This window comes from Stigmatopora argus, chromosome 9 (genome assembly GCF_051989625.1).
Source record: "Stigmatopora argus isolate UIUO_Sarg chromosome 9, RoL_Sarg_1.0, whole genome shotgun sequence".
Lineage (NCBI taxonomy): Eukaryota > Metazoa > Chordata > Actinopteri > Syngnathiformes > Syngnathidae > Stigmatopora > Stigmatopora argus.
The window spans coordinates 17,148,547-17,159,393 of record NC_135395.1 but is presented as its reverse complement, the minus strand read 5'-3'; the positions used below and the strand labels follow the sequence as shown (position 1 = coordinate 17,159,393).

Genomic DNA, 10,847 nt, shown 5'->3' with positions numbered 1-10,847 from the left:
TTTACTACTTACAACTAGGAAATTAAGTGAAGAAAAAAAAACGTGGCAGTGAATTTTGAAGATGACGTGTCTGTGCCTGATCGGATTCATGCGCGTCCACGTTAATCTTCCCTCATCCGGACACAATGGATGATTGAATGAAATGAAAGCAAGTTAGCTTTGAACATAATTCCACCACCTCTACTTTTGCCCATTTCACATTCGCACGTACGCTTACGTTTGAACGCTTTGGACTGTTTGAAAATCCTACATTTTTGTGTTTATTCCGCTGCGTAAGAAGCGGAGGTGGCCAGGGTCAGAATCAAGATGGCCACCTTCACCGAAAGGTAAGACTAACGGTCTCGCTGTATCATTGTGACAACGATTAATGGATATTCGGGTGTTCCTCCGTGGTTTTACTCGCACGAAACCGAGGATAGTACGACCCGTTGGCTGTTAACCCGAGATAAGACATCGCTTCCATTTGAGAAGCCCACCATTGATTACGAGTCCCGTCCATCAACCGGCATCTTTGCTAGGAAGCTCGGCTAAAAAGTTAGCACGAGAAAGCAGAGATTTATTAAGTCAGCTGCCCGTTTTTCAAACTTTACGTTATGGCTACTCAAACAAACAAAAGACCACTAAAACGTCTAAAAAGGACGTTTTAGTAGGATTTTGTTTGTTTCCTTAGCAGTTCAACAAAAGTTCGAAGAAGCATTAACTAGCATTAGCTACTCTTGTGGCTAGGTACTATTCGTATCGATGCTTCCGTGATTTTGTATGTTCAATTAGATGAGTAAATGACTTCATTTATGAATTCTCTCTTTAAGAGGATCTATTAAAATTGACTACATAGAATAAAATGTGTTTCAATGTCAGTTTGTCCTAGGATGGTACATTTCCTCTCGATTTTCACGGCAGTCTATCACCTTCAAGGACAAAGTCCGGTTTCAGTAAACATGCTTTATTTAAATTTAAAAAAATCCTAGAAACTAATCGCACACCGCTTCACATGTGCAGTCGTTAAACTACCCTACGCGGAATCGGAACATTTTACAGCACATGCAAGAAAAAAAGTGAATTATAGCCACCAAGCTACTAACATGAATTGCATTTTAGCCAGCAAGCTACTAACTTGGGCGTGCTCATTATTGGGAAAGGCTACACTTTAATAGGAACGTAATGCTCAAATTATCTTTAACTCTGGTCGTATTCCTGAAAAGAACACAAGTTCATTGAATAACTGTGATATCGGGAGATACTGTTTGTGGCTAAACCTATGGGATCTAGACAAAACCCTTCCAGCCTTTGTGATTAATCCACTTGGTGTTTAATTTCCCCTGTAGGATGGCACCTATCCTTGCATTCTGGCTTGCCATTTGTCTCAGCGGGACGCTGGCTGTGGAGAGAGCCAACTTTAAAACTTGTGACCAGAGTGCCTTCTGCAAGTGAGTTACTCACTTAGTCCAATGACGCGTTCGATCGTCCTCCGGGTTAACTTTGGTTTGGACCTTCTTTTTAATTTTTAATAACAGACGTCAGCGTGCATTGACTCCTGGCGAGTCTCCCTATCGAGCCCTCCTGGAGACGATGGAGCTAACTAGCACAAGACTCACTCTGCAGCTCAAAAATGACAAGAACAAGGTAGTTTTCGCAATATATTGACAGAACGGAACATATTGCTGCTGCTAGCTTTGCTTGCTTTAGCTTGCTAACTTTTCAATGTGGGATTTTGATAGCCACTCGCCGACTGAACTAAAAGATGGCACGATGAAATGTGATTGAAGTGCGGGCTGGAGCTTATCTCGGTCAAAGCATTCCAATGTTTTTGTACTCTTGGGGTTTGTCGAAGGTGCGTCTGCTGCTGGAGCTTTACCGTCTTCAAGGAAACATAACGAGGGTGAAGATTAATGAGCTGAAGCCATTGAAGCCTCGCTACGAGGTCCCGGACGTGCTCATCCGAGAGCCCCCCACAGAGCCGTAAGTGTTCGGTGGGTGGAGGAGTGGGAGATTTGGACATGTGGTGATGAAGGAACACTCCAAAAAAAATGTCATATGATATAAAAATGTAATAGAATTTAAAAATGACCAAGTTATTTTGTTTTTTTTTCCCCCCCCCCCCAGCCTTTCTCTCTTGTCTCAGGATGAAAACGGAGTGGTTCTGTCTCTGGGTGCGGAGTCTCAGAGGGTCATCGTCAGCGCGCTGCCCTTCCGATTGGACATCATGGAAGGGCGGCATGTGTTGCTGTCGTTGAACTCGCGAGGCCTCCTGGCGTTTGAGCACTTGAGGCCACGCAAGGACACGTGAGGCACCACGCTTATGCACACAAACACGCACATAGCTTCTTCTTTTTTAAAAACTTGTACCATGTACAATGTTTACGTTCCACAGTCATCCTCGCTCCGTGAATTTTGACAATTAGTATTCATTTGAGAATTGTCTGACTCGTTCTGTCCTCTTTTCCTTATCGCCCCAGTTTCTCCTATTTAATAGCTAGCAAAGTTGCTAGTGTGTGGAATATTGTCAAGGGTGTATTCTCTAGGTAAAGACTTTCAAAATGTTGTGTATAATATTCATTGTACTAATACTTTAGATCAGACCAAAATTTCAAATTTGTGTGCCTGTTCGTGTGTTTGCTAGAAAGTATTGGAATTCAAATATGAAATACATTGCCGTTTTTTTTAAATTAAGGACATTGGGCAATTGTGTAAATTGTGATAGATGCATTTCAGGGTGTGGGTATAGTTGAGTAGCTAACTAGTCACTGTACTTTGGGAGAAATGGGCTAAAATAGTAACTAATTCATTCACAATTGCAATTTATAAGCGTTGATGTGAATGAAGGTGCTGATATTCCAATCAAGTTTATGGATTGACTAGCAGGGTAGCAATGTGCATCACATTGGTCAAACCTGTGCTTTTAAACAAAGATTTATTAAACAATTGCTCCTGACAGCTTTTAAAAAAGTAAATATAGCCAAAAAATGATTGTAAAATAGTGAAAAAAAATCATCTTGCTTGCTATGGCTTTGCAAAATGCGTTCGTCTAGAATGCACACTGCTAAAATGCACGTTTTTTTAATTTATTTTTTATTCCACCAGTAGTACTTCCTTCCATGGTTTTCACCCTGTAGCATTTGCATTTTCTTTTCATAGCTAATTAGTTAAAGAATCCTTGCTTGCATGCTGGCTGCTGCCGATCGAAGAATGGTCGCAACTCCACTTGGCAAGAGTAGTTTCAAGAAGCAGGCTTTTAGCTAAATTATACTTTTTTTCCCCATTTTCCTAAATGAGATATCAACAAATGAAGAGGGGAGGTTGGGATTTGCACGTTTTTTTTTTTTTTTTTTTTTGGTTTTCTTGTAGCGCTCGTTGTTTTTGACGATGGTTCTAGTTGTTAATCCTCTGTGTGACCCTTTACTCAAAGTTGATTTGCTTTTTGTACACTCAAAGCTGGATCATAGTTCTAAAATCGCATCTCTTTTGCCGTAAACCCTTCTATGCTGTTTTGTCATCTCGTGCCATGGAGCAGACAGGCAGACCCGGACACCGAGGACTCGGATCAGGAAGATGAGGTCATACTCTGTTCCATAAAGTGATTACCTCGGCGTAAAAAAAATAAATAAATAAGCATGTTCTAATCTTGCCTTACAGGCTATATTGGAGGAGAAAGATGAAGACGGCATGTGGGATGAAATGTTTAAATCGTTCTCAGACAGCAAGCCAAATGGTAATTCCTATGATCAGTTTTGTATTTTTGATCCCTTTTAGCTCTTTTTTATTCATTTTTCTGGTGCCACATTCGAATAATTTGTCCTTGAGTGTCGTTGAATACAAAATTCTGCCTTCCTGACGATATTTTAAGCTTCTAACATGGTTGCTCTCGCACCACAGGTCCAACTTCCGTCGGCCTGGACTTCTCATTGCCTGGAGTGGAGCATGTTTACGGCATCCCAGAACACGCAGACTCCCTCCGACTTAAGACGACAGAGTAAGCGGCAAACCAAATGAATTGGAATACAGTGGTACCTCGACATACGATAGTAATCCGTTCCCAGACTGAGATCGTATGTCGAGCTTTTCGTAACTCGAGCGAACGTTTCCCATTGAAATGAACTGAAAACAAATTAATTCGTTCCAAGCCTCTGAAAAAACACCAAAAACAGGATATTGGATTGGAAATTTTTTTTTTTCTTCTAATTCGCCATCTATTGACAAAGTAATAAATAACGAATGGTTTAATAGTAATAAAATGTTTAATAGAAGTAAAATTAGACGCATTTCGCCGGGGATATAGACAGCGACATACACACGCAGGCAGGGGGAGGTGTTCGGGGGGACTTTATCCACGGCAACAACGCACTCGTAAATGAACAAACAAATTTAAATGAACTTGGATAAATATATACAGACACTCAACGTTTAATGTAACTTCACACAAAACTGAATTCTAATTTTGTTTGAATCTTTTTTACCTTTGTAACGGGTTGACCCCACCCGGACGTTCCGCCGGAGTCTTCAAAACGAACGCATCAAGAGTTGTTTGGAACTTGCCGCTTCCCGGTGTCTGATTACAGAGTGTATTCCAGATCTTTTCTTTGCAAAACTCTGCCGATCCATTGTTTACCTTTTATGTAAATGTGGACCAACGTGGGGAAAAAAAACGGGTGTGGAAATGCAAAGTCCGCCCAGTGCTCGTAGATATATTTTATACATGAAAGAGATGCAAAAAAGACACTGCCATGGCCACCTGGCTTGGGCACATCACAAAATTTTGATCGTATCTCGGGCGAATTATTCGATCGAAATTTCCGTCGTACCATGAGCGTGTCGTATGACGAGGTACCACTGTACATATTTGGGTCAAAAGCTGCTTTTTAGCTGTGCTACTACACACATTTGATGTGTCCTCTTCTCAGGAATGGAGATCCATATCGCCTCTATAATCTGGACGTGTTCCAATACGAGCTCCATAATCCTATGGCACTTTATGGGTCTGTACCCGTAATGCTGGCCCACAATGCCCAGCGGACCACTGGAATGTTTTGGCTCAACGCGGCCGAAACATGGGTAGACATTAGCTCCAACACCGCAGGCAAGGTTTGTGTCTCCTCCCATGTATCGTCCATCTTTTTCGACAAATGTTAGCAGACCCATTTTTTTTTAAATATATATATTTTTTGCTTCTTTTCAGACCGTGTTTGGAAAAATGCTGGATTACGTGCAGGGATCCAGCGAGACGCCGCAGACGGACGTGCGTTGGTTCTCCGAAAGCGGCGTCATTGACGTTTTCATTATGTTGGGCCCCACGCCAAAGGATGTCTTTTCGCAGTACGCCTCCCTGACGGGTAGGAAAACGACACAGGGCGATCCCTTTTTTTGTCCGGTCCTAATAATCGCTGAGTCATGGTTTGCTTCAGGCACCCAGGCCTTTCCTCCACTGGCCGCACTGGCCTACCACCAGTGCCGCTGGAACTACAACGATCAAGAAGACGTTCAAGCGGTGGACGCGGGCTTCGACGAGCACGACATTCCCTACGATTTCATCTGGCTGGATATTGAGCACACGGATGGAAAACGCTACTTTACCTGGGATGCCAGCAAGTTTCCCACGCCCAAGGAAATGCTTCAGGAACTCATGGATAAGAAGCGCAAGGTAAACGTTTGGCCTAGCGAGAGAAAAAAGGTTTTCTGCGTTAAAAAAACAAAAAAAACACCAGAAAACCAATTTATATTTACCATATTTTTCGGACTGTAAGTTGCTCCATTTCAAAAGAAGGGGAAAAAGTCGCATTTTGGGGGGCTTTAATAGTAAAATGGAAAAAACAGGCTATATTTTCAGGGAAATATCACAATAAAACATAAGTTGTTGGCCAAGTTATTGCAAAAAAGTGATTTGTAGTTATAAAAAATATTTTTATTTCTTTATGGAGGGATTTTTGTTTGTTTGTTAGAACACAACTATTTAATTTTATTTGCATTTTTTTTTTATTCCAGGGGTTTGGCTTAGGGGATGCGTAAGAGATTTTTTTTTTTTAATGTTGAATACAAATGTCTCCTTTGTATAATAGATGGTAACCATTGTAGACCCTCATATCAAAGTGGACAGCAACTACAAGATCCATAATGAAATCAAGTCACGTGGCTTCTACACAAAGACCAAAGATGGCAGCGATTATGAGGGCTGGTGTTGGCCAGGTAAGAAACACAAATGAGCTAATGCTACACAAAAAGTTTGGTGTCGCTTCGTTAGAAAACCACCTCTTGCTTCATTTTGTTGCATTTAAATTGTGCCAGGCAGTGCCGGTTATCCAGACTTCAGCCATCCAGACATGAGAGCTTGGTGGGCCAGTATGTTTGCCTTCGACCAGTATGAGGTGACTTTCATGGCTGCCAAAGCCAAGTGCAATTCATTCTCTGTTTCACTGGGTTTAGCTTTAAGCCACAGGTGTCAAAGTGGCGGCCCGGGGGCCAAATCTGGCCTGCCGCATCATTTTGGTCGGCCCGACAAAGTAAATCATGAGTGCCGACTTTCTGTTTTAGGATCAAATTAAAATGAAGAGTATAGATGTATATTACATTTCCTGATTTCCCCCTTTTAAATCAATAATTGTCATTTTTTAATCTATTTTTTTCTGTGTTTTTAGTTCAAAAATCATATTGTGAAATCTAAAAATATATTTTAAAAAAAGCTAAAACAAACATTGTTTTAGATCTATAAAAAACGGAATATTCAGGGCTTTTAATCCATTTATAAAAACTAAAAAAATCTAAATATTATATCTAAAATGGTCCGGCCCACATAAAATTGAGCTTTAAGCAGCTTAAAGCTGATTTTTTTCTTGTAGAATAATTCACTCTTTGCCAAACTGCTCCTTTTTTAAGCATTGTATTCATTTCTGTGGGTTCACTTTGATTTACAGTCTTCCCTCGATTATAGCAACATCACTTACCGCAAATTCACTTCTCCGAGATTTTTTTCTGCTATTAATTATTATTTTTTTAAATTAAGTTCATAAAAATGTGAAAATCCACACTGAAGCTCGTAAGCGGAAGCCACTCTTGCTACTAGGACTCAGCACTGAAAAGAATAATAATTATAAAGTAGTTATAATAGAGGTGACCCTACTTGGCGATTTTTCGTTTATCACGGCCATGTCTGGTCTACATTAACTGCGATATTCGAGGGATTTCTGTATAGGAGGAGTTCATTGTTTGACCATTGAGGGTCTTTGACTAGACCGCCTTTTCTGAAAAGCTTTTGCTACCCAGGGAACAATGGAGAACTTGTACACGTGGAACGACATGAACGAACCGTCGGTGTTCAACGGGCCCGAGATCACCATGCACAAGGACGCAAAGCACGGGGACTGGGAGCACCGTGACCTGCACAACCTTTACGCCTTTTATGTGGTCAGTGCGGTCTTGACGTGTGGGCGCGGCCTTATAGGTCATCCGCGTTGGATTTGTATTCCTAATGGCCGTGTTCGTCGCAGCAAATGGCCACGGCGGAGGGCCTGGTTCAGAGATCCGGTGGGGTCGAAAGACCCTTCGTCTTGACCAGGGGGTTCTTTGCCGGATCGCAGCGCTACGGTGAGCCTTCGGGTCTGCAGTGGGAACGTGACTCGGTGCGTGACTCGGCGTTCTGAGGGTGTTTTTGCTTCTTTAGGCGCGGTGTGGACTGGCGATAATGCTGCGGAGTGGGGCCACCTCCAAATTTCTATTCCCATGTGTCTGAGTCTGGGCCTGGTGGGAATATCTTTTTGCGGTGGTATGTGCTTCAGTCCACTGACATTTTTTAAGTCAGATGAAAATATCTTTTAATTTTTGGAGCATTTATCACACTTGACCAATCTTCCCCGAATTGTGTGATGACCTTCCGCCCCACTTTCTTGTCTTCCAGCTGATGTCGGGGGCTTCTTCAAGTCTCCCAGCTCAGAGCTGCTGGTGCGTTGGTACCAAACCGGAGCTTACCAGCCCTTCTTTCGGGCCCACGCCCACTTGGACACACCCCGTCGCGAGCCGTGGCTATTTGGTCCGGAGAACACGGCGCTCATCCGAGAAGCTGTGCGCCAACGATACAGCCTGCTGCCCTACTGGTACCAGCAGTTTTACCACACCTATCGCACGGGTCATCCTGTCATGAGGTGAGCATTCAAGGGGGGGTTTAGTTGTCCTTCATATTACTTTATGTACATAATTTTATTTTGAGGCAATTAAGGAAATGCTTATGATTGCCATATGGATGTATTCTTTTTGTTTGTTTCAGACCGCTCTGGGTGGAATATCCTCAAGATCCTGCTACTTTTGCTCTAGAAGACGAGTTTTTGATTGGTAAGAGAAAATGGCAAAATAAATCATTTAATTTTGGTCTATTTCATCCCTGTTGATCAACAAAAGGTTTTGCTGAAAGCACTGAACTCGCTGGTGGTTGGCAGTGCCCTCCAGCGGTCATTGAAGTTCATGCAACCGTATGTGGCTCATTGGGTGCTTTAAACTAGCATTCTTGCTCTTCTGCAGGTAGGGATTTGTTGGTGCACCCCGTCACTGAGGAGGGAGCCACTGGTGTGACTGCATATCTGCCGGGAAAAGATGAGGTACAGCAAAATAATTTACTTTAAAAAAAAAAATCTTTATTGAAATGGTGGTGCAAGTCATCATGTTCTAACTCTTGTGTACTCCTCAGTTGTGGTTTGATGTCCACACCTTCCAGAAGTACGACGGTGGCCAGAACCTTTACATTCCAGTCACCATCAGCTCTGTAAGACACACACAATTGTACTGCGTTATCTGAAAAGTGGAATTCAATAATTGTGTTTTTTTTATTTTATCATTTTAATATTAGATCCCAGTTTTCCAGCGTGGTGGTTCCATTATTCCCAGAAAACTTCGAGTCCGCAGATCCTCCAGCTGCATGGAACACGACCCCTACACCGTGTACGTGGCCCTTAGCCGTCAGGTGCGTCAAATCATCAACGCCAACAACGCCGCCAGATGCCGACGCGTCGACCATGAGACGTGTTGCGTTTTTACAGAGAACTGCTGAAGGGGAGCTCTTCATTGATGATGGCCATACTTTCAACTTTGGGAATAACGAGTTCATTCATAGGAAGCTTTCTTTTGCCAACAACCAACTCTCCTCCGTGTGAGTGTCACTAAACAATTCAGTCCAATTCAGATTTTTAGTATTCTTATAAATATTAGTTGGCTTTTTTGTTAATATTGTCATGCTGTCAGTTTAGAAAAAATCTTTGTGTGTGTCACGCAATGGTGGTAAAGCACCACTTTTGTCATCAAGAATGGTGAACACATGAGGTTTCCTGTGCGTAATGGGAATTATCATGTTAAATTGAATTAATTTGAATGAAAATTGTCTTCTCCCACAGGAACCTTTCCCCAGAAGCTCACTTCTTAACTCAATCCACCATTGAACGTGTGGTCATACTGGGAGCTAGTAAGCCCACAAAGGCTACCCTCAGGACAGCTGGTCAGCCACCCTCATTTGTTTTCACACAATAAATACATCATATATTTGTCTTGTTTTGGTACAGTGTTGCTTCCATTGCTAATTGGCTTTTTTTTTTTTGTAGACGGTCAGACCAACCAGCTCGAGTTTGACTTTGATGCCTCCGCGTCCGTCTTGACGTTCCGCAAGCCCGGCATGAACGCGGGCACCGACTGGACTGTCATGCTACAGTAACTCTGAAGACAGCAGAGTAGGAGCGGTAGGAACAAGTGACTGAAAAGAAGAGAAATGAGCCCACTGAGTAAACTTGGACAAAAATGCAAGACATCCAAACATCCAATATGTCAAGCAAGCGCCTGCACTCGCACTAAGCTCGCTCTCTATACTCGTGCCCCTCTAATGTATACTAATGGTATCTAAATATTAACAAGTACTGCATCTACTGTGCTCCAACTTTGGCTATAATTGTCATAGCAAACGCACATTTTCTGTTGAACCTCAGATACTAATAATTCTTCAGCAAGCATCCTTTTTAGATTTTGTGAAATTAAGAAAGTATAATCCTCTTGCCCCTCTGTTTATAATTGACATTCTTAGCTTGTTTACAAATTGATGAATGAAAAATATAGTGTAAGGAAATAATTTTGTTCGCTCCAGTAAGTGATTGTCGATAAGCTGCTGCGCAAACTTTTTTTCTTTGAACAAAACTGCTTCTTGACAATAGGAATCCTTTTAGGCTACTGAACCACTGATCTTTGTTGATTTTTTTTTTCCCCCCGCACGTTTGTTTTCCCATTGTTTTCTGTCATTTTTAATGCACTTCGGACAACCTATAGAGTTGTTCGTATTTCCATTTTGAATCCAACATTCATTTGAATCCAGTTTTTTATGGGTTTCAATTATCTTAAATGTATGTAACTGGAAAAGGTTTAACCCTTTGTTTTCTGAATTTGATCTTAGAAAGGCAGCCCCAATGTTTGCTATAGTCCACAAAGGTAAAAGGTCAGTGGGAGATTGGTTTTGTCCTGCTCTGCTCAAGTGTGTCAATCAGCTTTTGTAGTCATTGTTTTTTTATTATTGTAAATGTTAATGCAATTTTTGTTGTCTTTTTCTGGGTGGGTGGTTCAACTTAATGCAGTCAAAATGGAAGTGAGAGAGCAGACTAGCTGTTTAAGTTGTCAGATAGACTTTAAAAGAACATGTGACCAATTGAAAATAAAATGACCAAATGTGAAAATACTAGTCAGTTTTCGGGTTTTTTGTTTTAGCATTACATTAAATTAGATTAGTTTGGATCTGAACGCAAATTGATACTCCATCCTTATGCCCGTTGGCTGAATATAGGTAATTAATTGTTTTAAATATTGAAAAGGCAATGTTTTTGACATTACAATTATTGCTG

At 41.6% G+C, this 10,847-nt stretch overlaps 1 protein-coding gene across 3 annotated transcripts; it reads left to right on the top strand.

Moving 5' to 3' along the window:
- The first annotated feature begins 77 nt into the window (after positions 1 to 77).
- Positions 78 to 10,687, top strand: ganabb (glucosidase II alpha subunit b). Of its 3 annotated transcripts, none has more exons than XM_077609637.1 (25): positions 78 to 326; positions 1,326 to 1,427; positions 1,515 to 1,623; positions 1,832 to 1,959; positions 2,104 to 2,283; positions 2,457 to 2,522; positions 3,512 to 3,554; positions 3,634 to 3,709; positions 3,874 to 3,970; positions 4,899 to 5,079; positions 5,174 to 5,327; positions 5,400 to 5,635; positions 6,051 to 6,177; positions 6,277 to 6,356; positions 7,252 to 7,392; positions 7,476 to 7,572; positions 7,649 to 7,750; positions 7,883 to 8,126; positions 8,249 to 8,313; positions 8,500 to 8,576; positions 8,666 to 8,740; positions 8,825 to 8,938; positions 9,015 to 9,124; positions 9,366 to 9,466; positions 9,570 to 10,687. In XM_077609637.1, exons 1-25 carry the CDS (start codon positions 307 to 309, stop codon positions 9,677 to 9,679), a joined length of 2,835 nt encoding a protein of 944 aa, XP_077465763.1. In that variant the 5' UTR covers positions 78 to 306; the 3' UTR covers positions 9,680 to 10,687. The 3 variants fall into 3 exon arrangements, with proteins under 3 accessions (XP_077465763.1, XP_077465765.1, XP_077465764.1); XM_077609638.1 differs by lacking the exon at positions 78 to 326 and adding an exon at positions 437 to 563; XM_077609639.1 differs by lacking the exon at positions 2,457 to 2,522 and having other exon boundaries at positions 79 to 326.
- Positions 10,688 to 10,847: the final 160 nt, after the last annotated feature.